Consider the following 23,838-nt stretch of genomic DNA (forward strand, 5'->3'; position numbering starts at 1 on the left):
AAAGTATTTTTGTTTCCCAGGGCTCTTCTTTCTTGTCCTCCAGCCACAAAATTGGTGCTTTTTCACCTTGTTAATGTAGTCCTGTGACTCAGCATGCCTTTGTGGCCAAATGGGAGAGGACAGAGAAAAATCAGTGGGATTTTGCCCCACCTTCTGGGACCAGAGCATCTCAGATCATAGAGAAGCTTTGCCTCCCCCAGATTATTGGACATCTCTATCTGTCTGTATTTTGATGTTTCATTCTGGGTTTTTGGCCGCCTTGCATCCATGCCAGGGGATGCTGGTGAGGAGGAGGGGGCGGAACCCACTGCTGTTTCTCCTCTTGCCCCCTCCCTCTGTAGTTGTTTGCCTTGCAGAAAGCTCAGATGGTGCTGTATGCATTCTACTCAGACTTAACATCTGCACTGAGTGGGGAACACAGGGTGAGGTGTGCTTATGACATCTTATCCAGACCCAGAACCTCATCACCACCTTCATTTAGTTCATCGCGGGGAGAAAAACATAAAATACAATTTACCATTTTAGCCACTTTCAAGTATTCAACTTGGGGGCATTAAATGCATCCACAATATTGTGTAACCATCACTATCTAGTTTGAGAGCTTTTTCGTCTCCCCAAGTGGAAACTACAAACCCATGAAGCCATCACTCGTGTCTTTTTGTCCAACGCCCCTGGCCACTACTAATCTGCTTTCTGTCTGTGGATTTCCCCCACTTCATTTTTTAACAGTTTACAAAGATAAAATTTACATACCATAAAGTCACTTCTTTCTAGTGTATAATCCACTGTGTGTGTGTGTGTGTGTGTGTGTGTGTTCTGTGTATTTATAGAATTGTACCCATTTTTAAAAAGATTTTGGAATATTACCTCCCAATGTTTCCTCTTTCTTTTATTTTTCTTCCTTCTTTTTAATGATCTATTTTACTGTAATATTTTTAATAATTTTTTTAATGTTTATTTTTGAGAGAGAGAGAGAGAGAGAGAGAGAGAGAGAGAGAGAGAGAGTGCACACGAGAGTGTGGGAGGGGCAGAGACAGAGGGAGACACAGAATCCAAAGCAGGCTCTGGGCTCTAACTGTCAACACAGAGCCCTATGCAGGGCTCGACGAACTCAGACACTGTGAGATCATGACCTGAGCCACGTTGGATGCTTAACTGACTGAGTCACCCAGGTGCCCCTTACTGTAAAATTTTAAAACAAAAGGGAGATTGTAACATGTATGTACCTCTGTAGCTGCTTCTCCTAAAAACTAAATAGTGCCTTTTGAGCATTTTCCGTTTCCGTTTTTTCACATGGTTCCAAATACTGCATGATGTGCCATCGTGTGAATGTACTATAATTTATTTTTAATTTTACCATTATTGCACATTTTAATACTTGCAGTTTTTTTTTCTTTTCACGAATAATGCTGTAGTTAATTGACATGTAAATAAACATTTGTGTATATCTTTCCTTATTGCCTTCGGTGCTATTCTCAGAGGTGATATTTCTGGGTTAAAGGGCATAGCAAAACACCAGTTTATAGATTCTGGGTTCTGGCATATCCCAAAATAAAGATTCTTGTTTTTGTTTTTGTTTTGGAGAAAGTAGAAAGAAACTCTCAGTACAAAATACATAAAATATACATCAAAAGTCGGTTCCTAAACCTTCTTATCCTTTAGTAAAAGTTTCAAAAACTTGCAATATAGTGTCAGATGCAAGGAGTCAGGGGTTGCTTCATTGGTGAAAAAAAAAAAACAAAACGAGAAATAACCAGAATACATTGTGAATGCAGACCTAGATTTTATTCCAGCCTCGCTATCTAAGCGGAAGGTAGAGTCAGCCAGTCCCCACAGAGGTAGAGTGGCCATATGTCAGGGTTTGCCTTCTCACTCCCACTTCACATCTGCTGTCGCTGGCATTGTCATTAATGTCACCCCACCCTCTCCTTTCACTCACATGCATTTTTCCCGTTTGGACAATGCATTATGTGGTCACTCTGAAGAAGCATCCTTGATTTTCAGAAGCACATTTTGGTAGGGCAAGGATGATCGATGCCTGGCAGATGTATCACGAATCTCTCCTCTTTGGGCTTATGGTGGGTATCACAAATTCATCAGTTTCTTTCTCTGATACAAGAATTGTCCTCAGAAATCCCCCAACACAGTTATATGGAGCCTTAGCTACCATCTGATTAATACTGGACCATAAAATGGATCCCATTTGCCAAGGCATGTAGGTGATGCTCCTGGTCCTTGTCATGGGAGGAGACATCGTGTGATGGCTGGTGCCTGTCCCCAACTGTCTCGGGGGGGCCTTCAGTGAAGAATATTCCTGTACCATTAAGGCATGAGGGATTTTCACACCACAGGAACCTTCATCCGGGGAAGATTTTGCTTCCCTCACCCTCTATGGGATCTCTGTCCTCCTTCCTCTTGAAGACTCTGGCTCATCCTAGCTGTATTTCTGGATCACACGATTGAAAATCCAAGTGAAACTCAGGCTATTTAGACCTAAAGAAAAAAAATTAAATACATAATTAATTAATCCTGGGTCTCCTTTGAACCGAGTGATTAGAAGCAACTTTCCATTTTCTTTCATGTTGTTTTGGTGCAGAACCTGCTGATTTTTTCCCCTCTTTTTTTTTTTTTTTTTTTTTCCTTTGTAGGCTTCAAGACAACAGATGAATTGTGAAAGAGAGCAACTAAGGGTAGGTGCACCTGCCTGTAAAATACTTCCTGGTTCTTGTTTCTGTATGATAAGCAAAAATTTCCTGTCTCTCCCAAGACACAGGGTTCTAAATAGCGGGCTTCATCTTAAGACTGGTAGAGTTGAAAATATTTATCCCAGCTAATTTAGTATTGATTGAGCTGGTAAATACAGTATATCTTCTTTTGAAGTGCCATTATAGTAGATATGGATTTTTTGATTTAGATTCAGCAATAAATACTTCTCTTCTGGAATTTGTTTGACATCATTGTACTCTTTTTATGTACAACACGAGGTCTAAGTAATAACAAAGGTCAAAAGGATGTCTTGCTGCTTTCTTAATGTGAATACCAGGCTGTTTGCTGAGTGGCTAAAATGCTCTCTTGCTGTTAACTGGGGGTGGGTGAGTCACTAATATGTCAAGGGCATTTTCCAGGAGAATTCAAGTCCTCTGTAGACCTTTTAGTTTTAGTGGCATATGTGTATATTGAAGAAGGAGACAGAATTTTAAACCTCATATGCTATTTACCTTCTTAAAAATGAAACTCTCAGTGCTCAAGTGTGTTACGCATCGACACGGGGAGAATGATTCGCTTATACATTTAGCTTGGTGGCATTGTCCTGTTCTCATGGTATCATGGTTGATATTCTTTTTGGCATGGATGTGGTATTTTAAGAAATATCAGGATTGTCTCCACTCCTCCTGTTTGTATTTTTTTTAAAAATGTATTCATGTTTTGGATGGATGACTTTGAAGTCATAAGTGGCCTAGTTTTAATGTCACTGACGGAAGTTGGCAACTTTTACTGGACAGTTCGCCTTATAATTGTGTTTCTGTGTTATTATAAAAACTAGAGGAATCCGCTGCTTTCAAAATCCTAACTGTGAGGTTTTGGGGGTTGGGGGACCATTGTGCTCAAAGGGATCTAATGCCTCAGAATAATTCATTAAACCGGTCCAATGCCATTTATACACTGCCTTGTAACTTTTCAGAGCATTTACTTAATGCTGGTCTTGGATGACACTGATTTGTAGAGTTATTTTCATTTTGCAATTGCTGTTGGCATCAGGTCTGTTGCATCCTCTGTAAGACAGAATATGGTCGTATGGAACCGAGAAAGTGGGTTGTGGATGTCTTCTTCTTTTATGCATATTTATTTTATGTGGTATACCGGCACAGCCCTGTCCGTTAACCTCTCATCTATACCCATTTCGCTCCTGAGTACCTGCGCCTACATTAGCCACCGTCCTTCGTAAAATACCCTTCAAGATGTCTTAAGCTTTCCTGAGCTTTGTTATGGCTTCTCCCTGCAGTCTGAATTACTGGTTCATCCTGGTAAATAATGTATTGCAACTTCAGATTTCTCTTCCTGTTTGGATGAGGACGATGGCCAGAACTAGGTCAGAGCTAGATAAGAGGAATGTGTGCTTTTGTCTCTGGGATCCCTGATAAATTCCTCAGAATTAAGATAATACTGAATCCTCTATTGCAAATGAGACTCGCCTGGCAAATTAAGGGCTGCAGGGGGTAATGAAGTGCTTGTGTGCAGTTTGAGGGATTTATTATTTTGCCTTGATGAGGACATTGTCAACAGGGGTGTGGTTTAGGAACAAGAATGGAGCCCACTACACTCTGTTAAATAAATTCAAGCAGTGGTTTGATATAATGGGTCATATGGTTTAGTCCCAGTGTGGCTCCAATAGCCATTATAAAATTATCTCTACTATCGCGAATCGGTGCTTTGTTCTTTGTTGCTATTGTAGTTTTTGTTTTTATATTTTTAACTAATTTATGTTTTGAATCAATAGAAAACACATTTAAATCGATGGAATACACACTTATGTGGTTCAAAATTTTAATGATCCCAAAGGGAATGCTTTTATTTAAAAAAAATTTTTTTTATGTTTATTTATTTTTGAGAGAGAGGGAGAGACAGAACGTGAGCAGGGCAGGGGCAGAGAGAGAGGGAGACACAGAATCTAAAGGACGCTCCAGGCTCTGAGCTGTCAGCACAGAGCCTAATGCGGGGTTCTAACCCACAAACCGCGAGATCATGACCTGAGCTGAGGTTGGATGCTCAGCCGACTGAGCCACCCAGGAGCCCCTCTTTTTTTTTTTTTTTTTTTTAATTTTTTTTATGTTTATTAATTTTTGAGAGAGAGGGAGAGATAGAGCATGAACAGGGCCGGGGCAGAGAGAGAGGGAGAGATAGAGCATGAACAGGGCAGGGGCAGAGAGAGAGGGAGCCAAAGGGAATGCTTTTAAGTCTAGCTCTTTCCTGGGAGACTCCCAGCATTACTTTGGCTGTCTGGCCTTTGACATCGATGGATATTTACTCTGTCTCCTCCTTTCCTGTTCTCTCATTTTCTTCCCTTCCTTCTTCCCTACCGCCTTTTCTTCTTGTCTTATGTGTGTACTCAACCCCTCTATTACCTGAAAAGAGAACTGTCTTGATTAAAGTGATTGCTTTTTTTTAATTCATTTTTTTAGGGTCCCTAAAAGAAATGTGGTTCTGTTTTCAAATGCTAATATTACTTGACCATCTCAGTGAAATGCATTTTCCTCTCGGTTTTTTTTTTGTTGTTGTTGTTAGAAAGAGGGCCAGTGGGAGAAAATTAAGTATCTGTTTAGTTACCATCATCACTGAAGAGTGCCTGCCAGCCACACTTTAAAAAATATATTTTAAATATAGCAAGCAAGCTGCAGGTTTGCCATACAAGATGACTGGATGGACCATGGGCATGTTGTCAAGTTCATATTTCTTCGTTAGTTCATTCTGTTATGTTCAGAATTCAGGGATACAAGTGGGTAGTTGTGAAATGCATCCCTTTTTCTTGGCCTCCTGGAAATAGCAGATAATGCAGAAAGATACAGGTGCTCCTTCTGTTTTGTGCATGTGAACACTGTGTAGGGATCAGCATATCCCAGACCTGCTTTTCTGCTCTCCTTTCTGTTTCTTACAGATTCTAAATTAATTTTTCTTCAAAAATAGACTCTGAGCTGCATATTCTATGATATATTATAAATCCAAACCAAAATTCTCTGATGTAATTAATTCTCTGATTTTTTAAAAAGTTGGAGAAAGTCAAACTTTTTTTTTTTTCATAACCGAAGGACTTCTCAGAGCCTTTTTGCAAAAATGAAGTACACAGAGGTGGATATAATATGCAACGTTTTGTAAAATCATCTCACCACACAACAATTTTTGGCTCAAGAATACACTCTGGGAAACGCTCTTGAAAATTATATAAATTTTTAAAATTTTTTAATATTTTCCCAGTTAGGATGTTAGAGTCTGCCAATACAGAAAGGCTATGCATTATTTAAAGATAAAAACATTTTATCACCTCCTGGTGTCGGGGCCGACTCAGTGGACTTTCGGTGTTACCACAGTGGTTGGGAATCTCTGTGCTTGTCTTGGCCTTTCTTGCCTTCTTCTAAGATGAGGTCAAGCATCTCTCCCTTACATGGCATTCTCATCAGAGAGGAAGGAGAAGAGGAGGGTTTTCCTCATAGCTCTTGACTTTGATTGGAGGGAAGCCTTTTCTGTAGACGTTCTCTTTTACCACGTTAGCGAACTCTATGCCAATCACTCCCACTGTTCTGGGATCTCAGTGATTGGCCAGAGCAGCCAGGAGTCATCCCAGGGGACAGGCCCCTTGTCACCTGATGGTAAACAGGAGTTGTAGGTATCTTTGATGGAATCACCCAATAGAATCCACCACAAAAGGAATCCATGTGGGCCCTCTCTGTCCCTCATGGTCTTGGTTTCCTATAGGCTCCTTTCAGTGCTCCGTTCATCCCACACGTGGCCCTGGGAGTTACATCTAAAGCAACAGCAAGTGCCTGAACTCTGGCTTGTGGAATTTCACAGATGCTTTCTCTGCCAGCTTCTCACAGATCACATCTCCCCATTCTACCTTTTCTACCCAGCTTGGCTCTCTCTTTGTATTTTGCCTTATGTTCTTTGGAACAGGGCCTGGATGCAGTCTTTATTCATTTCCCCTCAGTGTCAGGTAACTGACACCACCCAGGCACCCAGGTCAGCCCCAGAGATACTGTCCATGAGCTTTCTAGCACCTGTCCTTCCCGAGAGAAGGACATCATCCAGTTATTCCTGACCAGTGATCTGCCCTTCTCGGAAGGCTGTTGGACTACTCCTGTTCCCAGCGAACAAACCACAGAATAGTAAACCTGTTTATTACTCCATCCTGAGTTTTGAATGAGCCTTCCTCTGAGCTTACATTTCATATTGTCAATGGGTTCTGTTGGGGAGTCTTCCCAAGAGGTCACCATGATGAGATCTGTACATTAAGCTCCTGACACTATGGGCTGTATTTACCAGCTTGTCTCAGCATCACTGGTGGTTGATGACAACAAGTCGGGTAGTGATAATTGTGCAGTTACCATAACCCAACCATCAACATTTACCTTTCTGGCATCTGGAATGACAAATGGACAAATAAACAACTATGAGAGAAATTAAATGACCTCATTGTCCTTCGTCTCCCTCAGTGATCTACCAGGTAGAAAAATGGTGTGGTCATAGGGTAGGGGATCAAATGACCACATTTATTAGCATTCATATAAAATATTTGGTTACAAAGGGACCTTTTGTGCTGAGTGTATCAGATGTTGGTTCAGGGGACTGTAAACATATTTGGTCAGAACACTACTAAGCAGGCAAGGGGTTGGCTCCTAGGGGGAATCAGTATATGTTCATGGACCAAAATCTTTATCAGCAATATGGCAAACGGATACCACAGGAGTCAGTATGAGGAGTGGTTGGGGGTGGTTAGGAGCTCTAGTTATAGACTTATGTTCATATCTCAGTTTTAAGTGTGCCCTACTTCCTCAAAGCTTCAGTTTCCCTGGGTATAAGATAGGGATACTTTCTCACTGGATTATTGATTGGATGAAATTACTTATGAAAAGCACTTCAAAAAATGTACGCCTCATAATCAGCAATATTAGGTTGTTAATATAGTATTATTGCCAATGATTCCCTCATGCCTCTTCCTGCTAGGAATACCAGACCAGCGAATACAGATATTTGGGGGTATCTATTCCCACTCAACTCCCAACATTAAACAACAACTTGAAGGACAGATTTCATAGTTATGGCATGGTAGTATATTTAGAAGAAAACTGCCTCTCACTCAGCTAAGAAACAGTAAGACTGACACAGGCTAGCCTAAGCAGAAACGTCATATAAGCAGGCCTCCCAAGGAGCTTAGAATCAGAGAGCTATGAGAACTCAGGCAGTTCTTCCTCTTCCCTGATCTTCAGTGCTCCTTGTGGGTTCACTCTGGAATTTTCTTTTGGTAAAGGATCTCTTTACCTTTTTTAAGCATGTGGCACCATTCAGCCCCTAAGGTTTATGCCGTATCAGATCCTGCAGGTATGGGTACTGTTAATGGCTCCCGATTACAAATTCCTGGAGAAAGCCTCTGATTGGCTCACTCCTGCTCAGTTCACTCTGGTCCAACCAGCGGTGTCCAGGGAAAGCAGGATAAATAAATCTCAGTTACCCAGGGCCAACCGCTGAGGAGGACTTGATCATCAGGGAGAGAGTCGTAGCCAGTTGAGTAAATATCCCCAAGGATGTGTACCATACCCTCCAAACTGGGAGATGAGAGCCAGGCAGAGGATCCCAGGAAGTAGATTTGCTACCACCCACCCCCCCATGTCTAGCTCAGCTTTTTGCAAAGTGTAAGACACCCGCCCTGTGTGGGACTCACCGTTTTCAGGTGGTAAACAGCTAGTCAAATCACTTTCCAAGTAATTCCCTTTTCAATTCTCTCTCAGTCCTTTTTATGTCAATGAGAAACTCTCAGTTTAAACTACAGTATCTTTAACGAGTATCTCAGTCATCCTGAGCCCTGTTTTTAACAAAAAGGGAGTGTACCTCAGGCTGGGAGCCTGCAGCAGCTGAAGCATCTATCTAGACTTTGAAAACATTGTTTGCAAAATACAGTAGTTAAGAACTAGGGGCCTAGAGCTAGGCCCTACTGAGATGAAAATCTAGACTGCAATTTACTTGTGCAGGTTACTGAAATCCTCTGGACCTCCAATGCCTCCTTAGTAAAATGGACATAATTGCACATATTTCTTAAGTTGGATGTCTCTGCATATGTGTGCCCACACAAATATTAAAATAATGAATGCATATGAGTTTGTTAGAACACTGTCTAGTATAGAAGAGGGTCGTAATAACTGTTAGATATGAATGGGATTATTTTCTTCCCATTAACTCTTATTATGACCACTGATACTGGTTTTCCAATTACAGAGGCAACACAAAGTTTCCTTGGCAAATACATTGATTTAGGTTAAAAACGAGTGGCTTGAAAGACAAATATTAACTACATAATGTTACAGAGTGCCTGCAGTTATGACAAAAATTGTGACGTTGGAATGCAAATGACCGAAGTTTCAGAAAACGCTGAAATTACGGCGCCAGCTTTGTGAAAGATGGTGTCGAGCAGATCGGCATTATCAATATTTAATTCTCCAGTTAGAAGCAAGTTTCTCATTTCTGCTAGATATAAGAGTGATGTGGATTACAGAATGCAAATTGCTAATGATCATCTTGGCTTAAACCCATTGCCTTCATCCAGACATCCAATAGTGAAACTTCAGGCCGCCTTGGAAGTGAGCTATCACAATCAGAGACACATCTCCCCTTCCTCTCCCTGCCCCCTCCCCCTGGTAAAGCCCGACCCTTCCTCGGGGGCTGTCAGGGCAAGAGGAAAGGGAATGGAAGCCCCCCACTACTTGACGAAACATTGCAGCTTTCATGATATTTGGACTATAGTTTTACGGTGGCTCACTGTAGGAGAGCCTGCTCCCATTCAGTCGTTTATTCGAGAAGTATTTTTTGAGCAGGAACTATATGCCAATCACAGTGCTAGGTAGCGGAGATAGAACGGTATACCAAAGTCTGCACATACCTTACAGGCTAGCAGAGAAAACAGGAATTTGTCAAATAACCGTGACAAAATTGTACCTGTGAAATTGACAAACACCTGAAATGAGAGATGTTATATAAAAGAACATCATTGGAAGAAGCTTACCTGATTGACATCCATTTATCAAACTTACCAAATTAACACTTTCAGTCCAGTCCCTTTATAAAACATACTGTTGCCTGCCCATGGCCTCCTGCAAAGTAGCTGTTTTGTACAGTCTTACCTTTCTCTCTGCTCATTGAGGTGTCTGCTTGCCAAGAGTCAGTTGTGTTTATTCCCAGACCTGCTTCTGCCAGCTGCACTTGTTATTGTAATTACATTATTTAGTGGAATATTGTGTAAACTGATGAAAAATGAGTGCAGTAAGAAAAAGAGCTGTTTCTGTGAAAACTAAGTTAATGCTTTGGAAACACTGTATGAGAGCAAGCCTCAACAATTATTCTGATTAGCTGTGAGAGGACTGTAAAATGTTAGTGGAAAAAAGAACCCTCAGAAATCTGGACAGATTCTGCAGTCAGAGCCTTTCTAATGTGTCTTAAAATGTTTACCACACTTTAAACAAAACCAGAACTGATAGTACAGATCAGAATTTCCCAATAAAGGGCCAGATAATGACTACTTTAGGCTTCATGGGCCATATGGTCTCCATTGCAACCATTTAACACTTGCCATTACAGCACTAAGGCAGCCACAAACGAAATGAATGATTAAGGCTGTGTTCCAATAAAACTTTATTTATAAGAACAAGGGGTGGGCCAGATTTGGCCCCTTGTCCATATTCGGCTGACCCTTCCTAGAGTTGGAAGTGTGGGATGAGGTCTTCTATGGGAAGGATGATGAGGAATTTCAGTCAACAGAGAAACCACTGTAAGATGACACCCTGGACCCATATCAAAGATCAACAGATTAATGCACATTAATATAGTTTTAATTAAACAAGATCTTTAAGAAAGTTCTGTATCACTTTAAATTTTTTTAATGTTTATTCAGTTTTTGAGAGGGAGAGAGAGAGAGAGAGACAGAGCGTGAGCAGGGGAGGGGCAGAGAGAGAGGGAGACACAGAATCTGAAGCAGCTCCAGGCGGTGACCTGTCAGCACAGAGTCCGACACGGGACTCGAACTCAAAAACCTTGAGATCATGACCTGGCCAAAGAAGGACGCTTAACCGACTAAGCCACCCAGTTGCACCAAGAAGGCTCTGTATCACTTTAAAAGTGACTTCTTGCTTTAACAGGCTTCCACCGAACTACCTGCTTCCATCCCAAATGAGATGAATTCTAAAACATGGGTAGCTGACACAGCGCTTGAAACGTTAAGTAAAAATTAGGCTGATTTTTATGTGCCGACCCTGATGTCTCAGAATCCCCTCAGTCTGGAATGGAAGAACAAATTTATCCTTTTTCCCAGGATCCCTCAACAAGTAATTTCTGGAATTCTCCAACGAGGGGCGATCTTTTCCACATGTACATACTGGCACTTATACTCTGCACAGAGTTCATCTGCTGCTTCACAATACTCTCTTTTCTGAAGAAATGTCTAGTAACTTGCTTGTCTGGATTGTTTTGTCTTCAGAACCAGTTCTCTGGAAGTATGAACATGGCTCTCCATATTAACATTCCAAATACTCAGCTAATGTCAGACTTCAGCAATTAGCAAACCTTTGCTGAATGCTCCGGAGGTAATCAAGATCCAGTGTGCATGGGGACCTGGAGAGAGGATACAGGGTACAGGCCTTAGATCCCCACCATCACTGTCCCCATCCCAGGTCTTTGCAGGTTCCACACGTATGTTCGTGTGTGTGCACATATGTGAAAAATAACTTATCATTGCTTGCTTTCATCTTATGGAGGTAATGGTCTCACTTAGTGATTTTGCCCAACCAAAGGGATTTTATCCCAAAGTAAGCAGCTCCCTACTTGTAGAAAGTGCAGAAACTCAGATCACCAGAAAAATCACCAGTAGCAGCTTCCCTACTAAATGAAGAAATTCGTAAATATATAACGGTTTTTAAAAACAGCATTGTCAGGGCGCCTGGGTGGCTCATTCGGTTAAGCATCCAACTTTGGCTTGGGTCATGATCTCAGAGCTTGTGGGTTCAAGCCCTACATCGGGCTCTGTGCTGACGCCAGAGCCTGGATTCTGCTTCAGATTCTGTGTCTCCCTCTCTCCTTGCCCCTCCCCCACTCGCTCTTGCTCTCTCTCAAAAATAAATAAACATTAAAAAAATTGAAAAAAAAGAGAATATTGTCTTCACAAGACCTTGTAGTCTACACACTTCCTTACAGATCTCCTGTGCTCCCCAGTATTTCCAAGGCCAAAATTTGATGCACATAAAAGGGAATGAATTAGGAAGTCAGCCAACTAGTTACCAGTTTTGATTTCCACAACTTTGTTGTGAGACACAGTTAAACAAGGAAATGAGCGGGTGGCCACCTCCCCATGTCTTTGATGCGGACTCCTATAACCCACATGCACGTTAAATATCTTCCCTCCTTTGAGTCTCCCCAGGCATTTCAGCATGTTCTTTCGGGAAGACTCCAGAGTTATCACATTTAGGACACTTGGTCTAATATTCATTCTCCCTTTTCCTTACTGTAATTTTAGCCCATTATCCCTCATTATCAGGGCAAATCTGCCCCATTTCCAGGGCAAATCTGCCCCATTTCCTGTGTCATCATTAAATCAGTATCAAACAGCTTTAAGCAAAATTGCTAATAATGCTGACATTTCAATTTGTCATAGCCGCCTCTCATTCCTATGACTTATGCCTGAGCAAAGACTTGCCTTGTTGTTCTGCTTTTCTGAGATCTAAATATCATTCCAGGAAAAATAAAATCAACTTGGTAGGGAGGGGGAATGGGCCAAGAAACAGATAAAAAAGTCCTCTGTAGTTTCTTCTACTTGGGGGCAGAAGGAGGCCAGTTTTATTAAGACAGCAAGTCCTACCCCTACTTTCTACATGGCCTGGGAGAACCAATACTTAGGCTCTGCCAGTGTGTAGGTAAATAGTGGGTGTAGTGGGCACATGCTTGCTTGTTGTCACAGCCCGCAAACTTTCCTCCCCTAAGGGGCCAGTGCTCCATTGTCCTTTGGGGGTTAATTTTCTTTGCTCATCTGCTCAGTCTTGGAGGGACAACAAATCAAGCCAAGGGCTATGGATATGGCCAAGGTAGGCCAATTGGATTCTCTCTCCTGAGACATTGATGCTATCTTTGTCTATGAGGGCTGGGCAAGGACCCTCTTCTGGGTCACAGCTTCTTGGTTGTGTCCTCACATGGTGGAATGGATGAGGGGGCTCCACCCTCATGACCTAATCACCCCCAAAGTCCCCACCTCCTGATAGCATTGCAGTAAGCTTTAGGATTTCACTATATGGATTTGGGGGCGGGGCCACAAACCTTTAAACCGTAGCAGATGCTAAGTGGATGGATCCACAATAGGGAAACAAATGAAATAGAAAGCTAGAGTTGATTCATTTCAATGGTGATGTCTTGGTAAAACTGGGTGAGAAAGTGGTCCCTAGGGGTATCCCACTGATTCACCCTGATTCACTTTTTTTTTTTTTTTTTTTTATCATTTAAGCCTGGTTACCCATCCCTCTCTTGGGTCATCTCATATCCTTTTAGTAATCTCTTTTTCTGCTGATGTTAGTCAGAACCCATTCCTTTTGCCTGTGATCAAAGAATCCTTACTGATACATCAGGGAAATACATTAAACTTGGGAGAACTGCAGAGCCAGGCATTTGGTTAACGGTTTGCTAAAAGCCAACTCTGGTATCATTTCCCACAATGCTTCCCTGATGCCTCTGTGGATTGGCACCACCATTTTAGTATTGGCAGAGCAAGGCAAGAAAACTATAGGTTTATGCCACACACAGGGCTACACGTTTTACAAACATCTGCTCATTTCCTTAAGTCATCATGAGCCTGGGAAGCGGAGGGAAAGAGGTTTATGTTTCAGGGTAATTGGAACCCTTTCCTTCTCTGCACAAATAAGATGTTCTCCTTTCAGTCACAAGGAGTCACCCAGATCCCTGCAGATATAGGAGGGTCAAAATGAGATCATCAAGTATCACTTAGTTAATGCCTCTTGGGGGACCCTCCAAATGCCCCCTTGAGTCTTTATAAAAAATACCATTTCCTCACACCTAGCTGGTAAAACATTTTGGTGTCCTAGCCTCACCCTAGAGATACCGAATTGTCATGTTTTTATGGGTTGAATTGTGTCTCCGAAAATATATACATTGAAGTCCTAACTCCCAGAACCTCATAATGTAATAGTATTTGGAAATAGGGCCTTTAAAGACATAATTAAGGTAAAATGAAGTCTTATGGGAGGGCCATAATCCAATATGACTGATGTTTTTATAAGAAGAGGAGATCAGGACACAGACCTGCACAGAGGAAAGACCACGTGAAGACACAGGAAGATGGCCATCTTCAAGTCAAGACAAGATGCCTCAGAAGAAACCAGCCCTGCCAACACTTTCATCTCAGACTTGCAGCCTCCAGAATTGTGAGAAAATAAATTTCTGTTGCTTAAGAAACACACAGAGAATCTATACCAGGCATGGCGAAGGTGGAGTCCGTATGCTGACTCTCAGGCTTCTGTGTCTTGTGACGCTGACCGTATCAACTGATCAAGGGCTCCTTTCGACCAAACTCAGAAGGTGACCTTATAAACTTAATTTAAACAGCATTTCTAAGTAGCCAAAATGAGTAGATCAAAGCTGGTACTCATGTTGAAATCTATTCATATGAGTTTTCTCTTGCTGTCCTACATAAATTACCAGAAAAGTAGTAGTTTACACAACACAGATGTATTATTCTGTACTTCTTTAGGTTGGAATTCCAACATGGGTCTCATTGGGCTAAAATCAGGGTGCCAGCTGGGCTGTGTTCTTCTGGAGGCTCTAAGGGAGAATTTATTTCCTTGCTTTTTCTGATTATTAGTAGAATTCAATCCTCTGTTGTTGTAGAAATGAGGTCTTCATTTCCATGCTGGCTGTGAACTGAAGTTCATTTCTAGCTTCTAGAGGCCTCCATGTTCCTTAGCTCATGGCCCTCTTCATCCATCTTCAAAGACAGCTAGGGCAGAGTAAGTTCCTCTCATGGGTTCAATCTCTCCTGTCTCTTCTTGTATTGCATCTTTCTGACTGACCCCTCTTATGCTTTTAAAGGTTCATGTGATTACATTGGGTCCCTCCAGATAATCCAGGATAATCCCCCTATTTTAAGGACCATAATCTTAATTCCATCTGCAAAATCCCATTTGCCATGTAACATAGCATCCTTAGGTCTAACACCAGTGGGAAATGATCACAGGTCCCAAAGTCTGTCACATTATTTGTATACCATCCCTACTTAAAGTGCACTGATTCTATTGGCCTTTCACATACTATATACATTGACTGTGTGATCCGGGATTAGCCATCTCCGTTTTCACGCAGAATCGCGAAAGTGAGAGGCTAGAGCGTCTAGAACTACCACCTGAGGCAGCCCAGGATAGCCAGTGGCACAGGACCCACCTATGTCGGCCTTTTGAACTTCTTCCACAGTTCCTATTGGCATTTGGTGTTTCCCATTTAAGTCCAGCCGTGTCAGATGAAGTATTGTGGGAGTGTCTGTCTTTAGCAACACTGACTCTTGGATATTGTTTTATTATTTACTTGCTCTGTTGATTTATACTCACAAAGTGTATAAACCAGGTAATGAAAATGTAAAAAGTTATTTAAACAACAGTCATTTATATATATATTACCAAAATGTGGAATAAAACACTTGAATGAGTGAATTAATGATTCTAAAGACTCCTAGGAATGCCTGTCACAGATGCTTTCAGAGCACTGACCTTTCTTTTCATCACTCACCTCTCTGTGCCAAAGATGGCTTACTGAAAACACTCATGAACCTCATCTTACACCTCCAGAAGAGGTGTTTTTCTGGCTACAGATCAGTGCACTCATTTATAAGGCAACCCAGACACTTGGAAGGAGCTCTCATCCTAGGATGGGCAGGGAGTTGATGGATCAGTGCCCCAGCTTCCTCACCCCTAGGATAGGGCAGTTCTGAGATGTGTTCTACATCATTGCTAGAGTTTCACCAAGGGATTATGTTCCAGGTTCTCATACAGGTCACTTATGTGTTTACATGCCATTATTGGTTTTCTTACATTCCACATCTCCCTTTACTATTCCTCTACTGCTGTTTCCTTAGAGCGTCTCCCAAACATACTATTTGCACTTGAATTTTGCCCCATTTGGTAGATCCATACTGAAATAGTACCATCACCATACTGAGAGACACTGTAGCTTAACGATTCCATCAGGCAAGGTTTTCTGAGTAGTAGATTTTTCCATCACACTGTCCTTTATGTGTTCATTCTTTTGCCCTTCCCCCTCTTTTTCTCCTCTTATTTATAATACATCACTGCTATTCTTGAGGGAAGTCTTGGATTATTGAATAGATTCCGAAAGCAGCTGCCGCTTGGTCTTTCACTCATATTGCATTTCCCACAAGTTGGGAAACTTGTGTTGAGCTGACAGGGTAATTGGGGCACTTGGTTTTGACAGGACAATGTCCTGCTCACGCGTGAGGGAACCAGTGCATTTGCTGCTACAGTGTACACGTTTATATTTGCTCCAATGTGATTTCTAATTTACAGGTTGCTTTTAAGAATATAGAAACCTTCCTGGATAGAAAGCATGGAGTCAGGATTTCTGAAAGGTTGTCTGCCTAAATGCAGCATATGTATGCACAGATATGCATACTCATGGAGTATTCTGCTGATAACTTAAGATATTTAAATATTTTGGCAATTTTTATAGAGTTATTTTCAATGGTTGTATCCTCTTGATCTGGATTGCATATATGGTTTGACATATTTAAGCCAAAGGCATGTTTTTATAGATGTCTGAATTAAACATAGAATGTTTTTCAAGAGAGCTGAGTTAACGTTTAAGTGGTTTTGATTAACCTGGTTTTCTTTATTTGCTCCTAAATATTCTAATGCAGAGCCGTCTCCCTTTGGATAAAATGATTTGGGAGCACAGACCTAGGAAACATAATTTTCTAAATAGTCAGGAGCATCATGCCCAGAATATTTCCCCAAAGATGCCTCAAACTGAAGATTTGAGATGTAGCCATTCCGCAACCCCCCCGCCCCCAACTCAGGTGGTGCAGACTGGGAAATTGGAACCTAACTATATAGACATCCAATTGATTAAGGTTGACAAAACACAGAGCCAGCAAGACTGTGGTTGGTGGAGGTGGAGGTTGGGGTGGTATCATGAGCCAGTGAGCAGGACTTGGCTTGGAATTTGGAAAATCCTTAGTGCATGCAGTTTTCCCAGAGTGGCGTAGTGTCAATTTTTCCTCTGGCAGCATTTCCCATTAAGGGAAATAAACTCTTGATAAACAGGATGGCCTTTCATGAGCACATCTTTCCCCCAAGAGTGAAAAATGTGAATCCCCTCTGGCTTAATACATCATAGGCTCTTCAGAACCGAAGCTAAACCTTCCATCCAGAGAAGTGTTCATTCTTTGGCACCATAGATTAATTGTGTTATTCTAAAACCTTGTATTGATCATGTACTATATGCCAGGAAAGTAGATACCTTACCCCTAAGGCAAAATAAGTATAGATATCTTGCCTTAAAGGATATTTGACTTTAAGGGCCATGCACTCTGCTAGAAGTTATAAAATGTAGACCTAAGTAATAATAATGCAGAGCAGAAGACAATGCCTTTTGGTAGGTATGAAACGAAATGAGGGCTCAGTTCTTCCTGGCTACAGGGTCTGGGACAGGTCTCTTAAAGGAGATGTTTTTTCCCCTCTCCTTTGAAATCTTGTTTGAGGTCTCTAGGTCTTAATACTCAAAAGGCTATTGTATATTTCAATTTAAATATTACTTAAGCATCTTAAACTCAATATACCTAAATTCACACTCATCATCTCTCCCCTCCACACATACCCACTAATCTGGTCTTCCTTGCTTCTTTTATGTCTTTGTAACAGCTCCCAATTCATTTGCTGAGGCCCGAAACCAGAGTGTCACCTCTGACTCCTGTATTTTCTTCACCTCCAGATTTGAGATCTGTAGTCTCTCTAATCTGTCAATTCCTCTTCAAATCCACTCTCACATACATAGTTGAGGCCACCATGATCTCTTGTTGTGATTATCCTGAAAACCTTGCAACAATTTTACTTGTTTTCCAATTCTTGTCCCATTTTAGGGTGAACACACATTCTGGGTTGCTCAACTGTTGTCCTGGCATAATTATGAATAGTACCTGCATCCTTCCCAATAAAGACTGCTTTGGACAATAAATTAGGATTACTCAACATTCCATTTGCTCTTCTGGGCCAGAATGACCTTTCCAAGTATAATTAACATCACTCATACTTTTTATTTTGTCACCATGCTTGTCACCTTCATTACACTTACCCACAATCTATGATTATTTATTTGTTTACTTGTTTATGGTCTCTCTCTTCTACGTTCCCACTCCCTTTATATTGTAATCCACTAGAACTGGGACAAGGCTCATCTCGTTTGTTGCTCTTTCCTTTAGTGCCTATAACATAGTGGGAACTAAATAAATGTTTGAAAATACTAGAGGAATATTACATTTTTTTAACACAGTGAGAGGAAACAACATATGCACCAAGGGCATAATCTGACCCAAATGATAATCTATATCCCGGACAGCTGTCCTGGAACTAGATGTCAGAATGTACCATGAGAGCCTCTGCTTTTGGCCATAGAACATTGATTTCCTCTGTGTGTGTGTGTGTGTGTGTGTGTGTGTGTGTGTGTGTGTGTATTTATTTATTTATCTATTTTTTGAGAGAGAGACAGTAAGAGAGTGAGCAGGGGAGGAGCAGAGAGAGAGGAGGAAAGAGGGTCTGAAGCAGGCTATGCACTGATAGCAGAGGGCCCAATGCAAGGCTCAAACCCACAAACCATGAGATCATGACCTGAGCTGAAGTCAAACGCTTAAACCACTGAGCCACCCAGGTGCCCCTCTTTTTTTTTTAATGTTTATTTTGTGAAACAGAGAGAGAGAGAGAGAGTGCGCAGGGGAGGGGCAGAGACAGGGGGGAGAGAGAGAGAATCCCAAGCAGGCCCTGTGCTGTCAGTGCAGAGTCCAATGTAGGGTTCATTCCCACCAACTGTGAGATCTTGACCTGAGCTGAAATCAAGAGTCAGATGCTCAACTGACTGAGCCACCCAGGCAGCTCCCTTTTTAAAAAAATGTTTAAACAATGATTTCTTCCATAAACAACTTCACAAGTTGAATATATGAAACACAAGTTTTCAGGCATTGGGTACCAGCCAGCATAGAGTTATGGTCCTTAAGAAAATGAGAGGCGTGTGAGATAAAAGTGATTCTTGACACAACTTTATGCCTGGGGGAAATGCCTCAGCCCTAGCTGCAGGGAATTGAGGCCTAAGTGGAGAGCAGAAGTTTCACTGAGCTCAAGAGGCAGAGCAGAGGAATTGGGAATGATAAGGAGTCTGGAATTTGTGGAGCAGGGTGTGGAGAGGGCATCATAGGAGGCAGAAGTCTCCATGTCCTGGTACATGCAGGGCCAGGCTGTGTGAGTCTTAGCAGAAAGGAAAGGCTGTGATACTGAGACCCAGATGGAGATACTGGATGTTATGGGCATTCAGTCAAGACCAGAAAGATCACACATTAGGGATAAGGATCATGTCTTAGAGCAGGGGTCAGAAAACTATGCCATTCAGCCCATATCTGACCTGTGGACTGGTTTTGTATAGCCCATGATCTAAGAATATTTTTCAAATGTTTTTAAAGGGTTAAAAAATAAATAAAAATATGTGACTGAGATCATACATCAAATCCAAAGCCTAAAATTGTTGTTATCTAGCCCTTTTAAGAAAATGTGGGCGAATCCCTGCCCTATAGTAAAGGCCGTGCTTCAGGACTATGGACAAATCCAAGGTAGACAAATCCAAACACAAAAATTAGCTTCATGGGGGTCAAACGCATATGCCAATTATTTAAAAGCTATTAGAACAAACCTCAACTATCATTTAAAGGAAAAAAACCCATAATTCAGATACACTATAATGTGTCAATTGAAATGTGCATCTCAAAACAAATCAAAAAATGCTATACATTTGTAAAAGAGGAAAAATATGAATAATAACCTAGGGCAGGGATTCGTTAACTACAGCCGTAGGACAGCCTCAGGTCCTTTTCTAAATAAAGGTTCTTTGGAATACAGCTATTTTACTGGTTTACATAGCACCATGGCTACTTTTCTGCTGCAATGGCCGAGTTGAGTAGTTTCAATAAAGACCAAATAGCCTACAAAGACTGAAATATTTGTTTTCTGGCCCCTTAAGAAAATGCTTTTTGGCCACTTACTAGAAGAAAAAAAAAATAGTCACTATAAAGAGCCTAACAAGTGAACCAAATGTTGGAATTATTCGACAACTCATCTTAAAAATATGAGTGTCATAAGTGTTGAAGAATTTAAAGAAAAAGCTGGACACAATAAGTTCATAGATGGGAAACCTTAGTGGTGAAATGAAAGCTATAAGCCGTAACTAAGTTAAGATTCCAGAACTGAGATATATATTGTCTGAAATGTAAAGAGGAGATTATAAAATGCTAAATAAAGTTGAAAGTTTAACTTGAAAATGGAATAGAACAATAGAACTAAAGAACAGAGAGAAGAAAAAATATTGAAAATGAATTGAACAAAGCCTCAGTCATCTGTAGGAAATATCAAACTTTTAAATATATATAACTGGAGTACATACATTTGTTATGTATTTGTCAAATACGTAATAAATGGGGCAGAAAAATATTTGAAACAGTAATGACCAAACAATTGCCAAATTTGAAGAAAATGTCAACCCATAATCCTGAGAGGATAGGAAAAAATAAGCAGTCTAAACACAAAGAAATAGCATGCTTACTAGGGATATTATAAAGAAACTACTCAAAACCAACAACACACGGGGGCTTCTGCTTTTGGAAAGAAGATCTCTATTTGTGTGTTGTGCAACATCTCCTCTCTGCACCTGCGTATAGGTGACTAAGACTCATAAAGTCATCCCCCAAGAAAACATTGTACAAACTTCTGCAACTGGAAATGATGAGAGTATGGAAGTAGAAGGAGGACTCCTTGGTAGCAGCATCAGAGGGAAGTCTAAGTATTAAAGGAAAAGAGAGGAAAGAAGCAAAGGGACTCAGCAACGTGTAGCAGGAGCATATGGCAAACGGTATGGGAGTCAAGATCTGGTTCCAACATTGTTGGAAGCGTGTCATTAATGGGGCACAAACTTTGGGGTTGATGTCAACACACATAATCTCTTGTTCTGTTGTATACTAGTGATCTTGCCTGTATAAGGAACAGTCGTTGGGACTGGCTCAACAGTGGGAACAGCTTCTAACATAACCCCTCTCCTGGACAGACCAACAGTACATGTGCTTCATTACCTGGTAATGACCAAGATCTCTAAATGCTAACAGTTATTCATTTTAGTTGGCACCATTTTATAGAAGTTGTCAATGAGAACTCTAGTAAAGGGTTTTGTGCAGAAAACTTTTGGCAGCTCTGTTGCTTTTGGACAGTTCTTTAGTACACATAATGGTTGGAAAACAATAAAACAGTTGCCAGTATTTAAAAATCTAGAGGTTTGGGGCGCCTGGGTGGCTCATTCGGTTGAGCGGCCGACTTTGGCTCAGGTCATGATCTCGCAGTCCGTGAGTTCGAGCCCTGCGTTGGGCTCTGTGCTGACAGCTCAGAGCCTGGAGCCCGTTTCAGATTCTGTGTCTCCCTCTCTCTGACCCTCCCTTGTTCATGCTCTGTCTCTCCCTGTCTCAAAAATAAATAAAACGTTAAAAAAAAATCTAGAGGTTTCACTCAAATATCCTTATTTCTGACTTCTCTTTAAAAGACCAAAAATTTCTATAAAACACAAATAAACCTCTGGGGAAATTTTGGACTTGTATTCCTACACGGAAACAATTAGTTAAAGTGGATAACTGTTGGAGTATGTGGCTGGATCAACTGGTAGAACATGTGACCCTTGATCTTGGGGTTGTGAGTTCAAGCCCCACATTGGGTGCAGAGATTACTTAAAAATAAAATCTTACAAAAATGATGATGCTTATTTAGATGTTGTGCATACTATAGTTTGCCAGATGCTGTTTCCTTCTTTTTTTTTTTTTTCCTTTGTAGAGAGTTAAGTTTCTCTTAACTTAACATTTTCTTTTCCAGAAAACAAATAACTTTTACTCAAGTCTTTATTTAAAATGGAAAAATAAAAGACTGGGAAGAGTCACATGGCCCATAAAAAATAAATAAAGTGGGATATACCAAATTTCTTTGTGGAAATGTAGAATATTTTCGCATGTTTAATATGCAAAACTATGTCACACACTCTCCTAGCTTCGTCCAAATGCATCAACTATGTGACCCCCACCCTGCAAATATTTGAATCTCTTCAAATGCTTGCTGTAGAAGTAACAACCCAGAGAAAGAATAAACACTTCTAAATGCCACGCTCTCGTTGCCAACCCAGATAATCACTTGTAACAGTTTATATACATTATGGGTTCACCACTTTGAATTCCATTCCAATGTCATGGTTGATACGCCTACTCGCACACCTCTTGTGAGCCCTTGGGGATAAGGAAGGAGTTTCTTATACAGCTTTAGTAGTGTCACGTCCTTGAGACCAGAGAACAGGCTGCTGGTTGTTGTCTTAAACACTTGCATCCTAACGGTTTTCAAACATGGCATTTCTAGAATAGCTTGGAAGCGTGTACTGTTAGTAGGTGTGGGTAGGCAGGGTGGGTATGTCATCCATCTGATTTCATGGAGCAGGGCCATTTAGTGGGTAAGACCCCAGAGGTTTTCCTTGCACAGACTACTCTCGATTCACCTGTAATTTTCTGCCCGGAAATCCCTTCAGTGCCTGTGGAGATTTACCTCTGGGGGAATTATTCCTCTGAACTAGGAGCATTCTGGTGGCACACATAGCACGTTAGTGAGGCTTGTCCTTGTCTGTACGGTCCATGAGTGGATGTCTTGGCATTGGAGGGCAAAGTACTGTCAACTCAGGAGCTTCAAAATAATGGGTGATCCCTGGGTTTAACTGACCAAAGTAAATGCCATTTTGCAAACTACAATGAGTTTTACCTGACGAACTTTCCTAAGGAAGCAGAAATGAGAATTTTAGTTTCATGTGAGCAGCAAAGCCCCACTGCATTTGTTGGCATCAAGAATGCATGATCTCAAACATTAACTAATCTATGAATAACTGCCGTTTGTAACATCATAAACACCAACTAATGGGAAGATGATGCAGTGTAATGCAAATATTTGCAGCCTATCATCATATTAGTACAAGGATCAAATTTGCTACTAAGTTCCTCAGCAGATATTCAGTATCACGTTTGTGTCTTCTTGTTATAATTTGTACAGTATTAGTAGCATCTTACCATATTAGTGGCGTTAAGATGTTTTTAAAATTGTATCTCTTGGGCGGATGGAAATGGAATGTTCTGAGGTTGTGCGAGTATTAGTCATATTAAACTTGCCCTGTTAGCAGCTTTTCCTTGAACTGATACTTAAATGAGATTTTAATATAAACAAAATGTACTTTTGAAATGCGCTTTCAGCTACAACCAATTTCTCCCAGTCCATTAGCCACTTTGCATCCCTTTTATGAAACTTGAGATTGGGCTTTTATTGAGGACCCAAAGTATTTGCTCAACTCATTAGGTCAAGTCGCGAGAGAGTGCACACAAGGGCTGTGGTGTTTCCTGGCTTACTCTGGGTCCCTGGGTTGTAGCATCGCCTCCACCTGTCCTCGTACAGGCATGCCTCTTTGAGATTTCCCTGTCTCCCTTTCTGTACCACTAGACACTTCTTCCTTTTGACTTGTGCAGGAGGTTGGTGACTGCACTGTCCCCACGCTCTTTGGATTTCAACAGCCAGGGTTTTCTTGCAGAAAAAGGGGGAAGGGTTACTGAACTGTCAAAGCACACAATGTCCACGAGACAGGGTTTTACAGGTTTGTGAATCTAGTTTAGGAACCACCTTAGGAAATGACCTGACCCAGGCGTGGCTTGGCTTTGTGAAATGGCTTCTTCTCCTGTTTTTAACCAATGGGCATTTTATGCCATTT

At 41.2% G+C, this 23,838-nt stretch overlaps 1 protein-coding gene across 25 annotated transcripts in view; it reads left to right on the forward strand.

Annotated features, from left to right (window-relative positions):
- Positions 1-23,838, forward strand: part of RBFOX1 (RNA binding fox-1 homolog 1) — a 2,061,409-nt gene that overhangs the window by 1,465,297 nt on the left and 572,274 nt on the right. For all 25 annotated transcript variants that reach the window (XM_053894471.1, XM_053894473.1, XM_019468815.2 and 22 more), the window contains one exon: positions 2,649-2,690. In XM_053894471.1, coding sequence (XP_053750446.1) covers positions 2,649-2,690 — 42 coding nt within the window. The remainder of the gene's footprint in view (positions 1-2,648; positions 2,691-23,838) is intronic.

Source organism: Panthera pardus, unplaced genomic scaffold (genome assembly GCF_024362965.1).
Source record: "Panthera pardus isolate Hobbes unplaced genomic scaffold, ASM2436296v1 HiC_scaffold_5, whole genome shotgun sequence".
In the NCBI taxonomy this organism is placed as follows: Eukaryota; Metazoa; Chordata; class Mammalia; order Carnivora; family Felidae; genus Panthera; species Panthera pardus.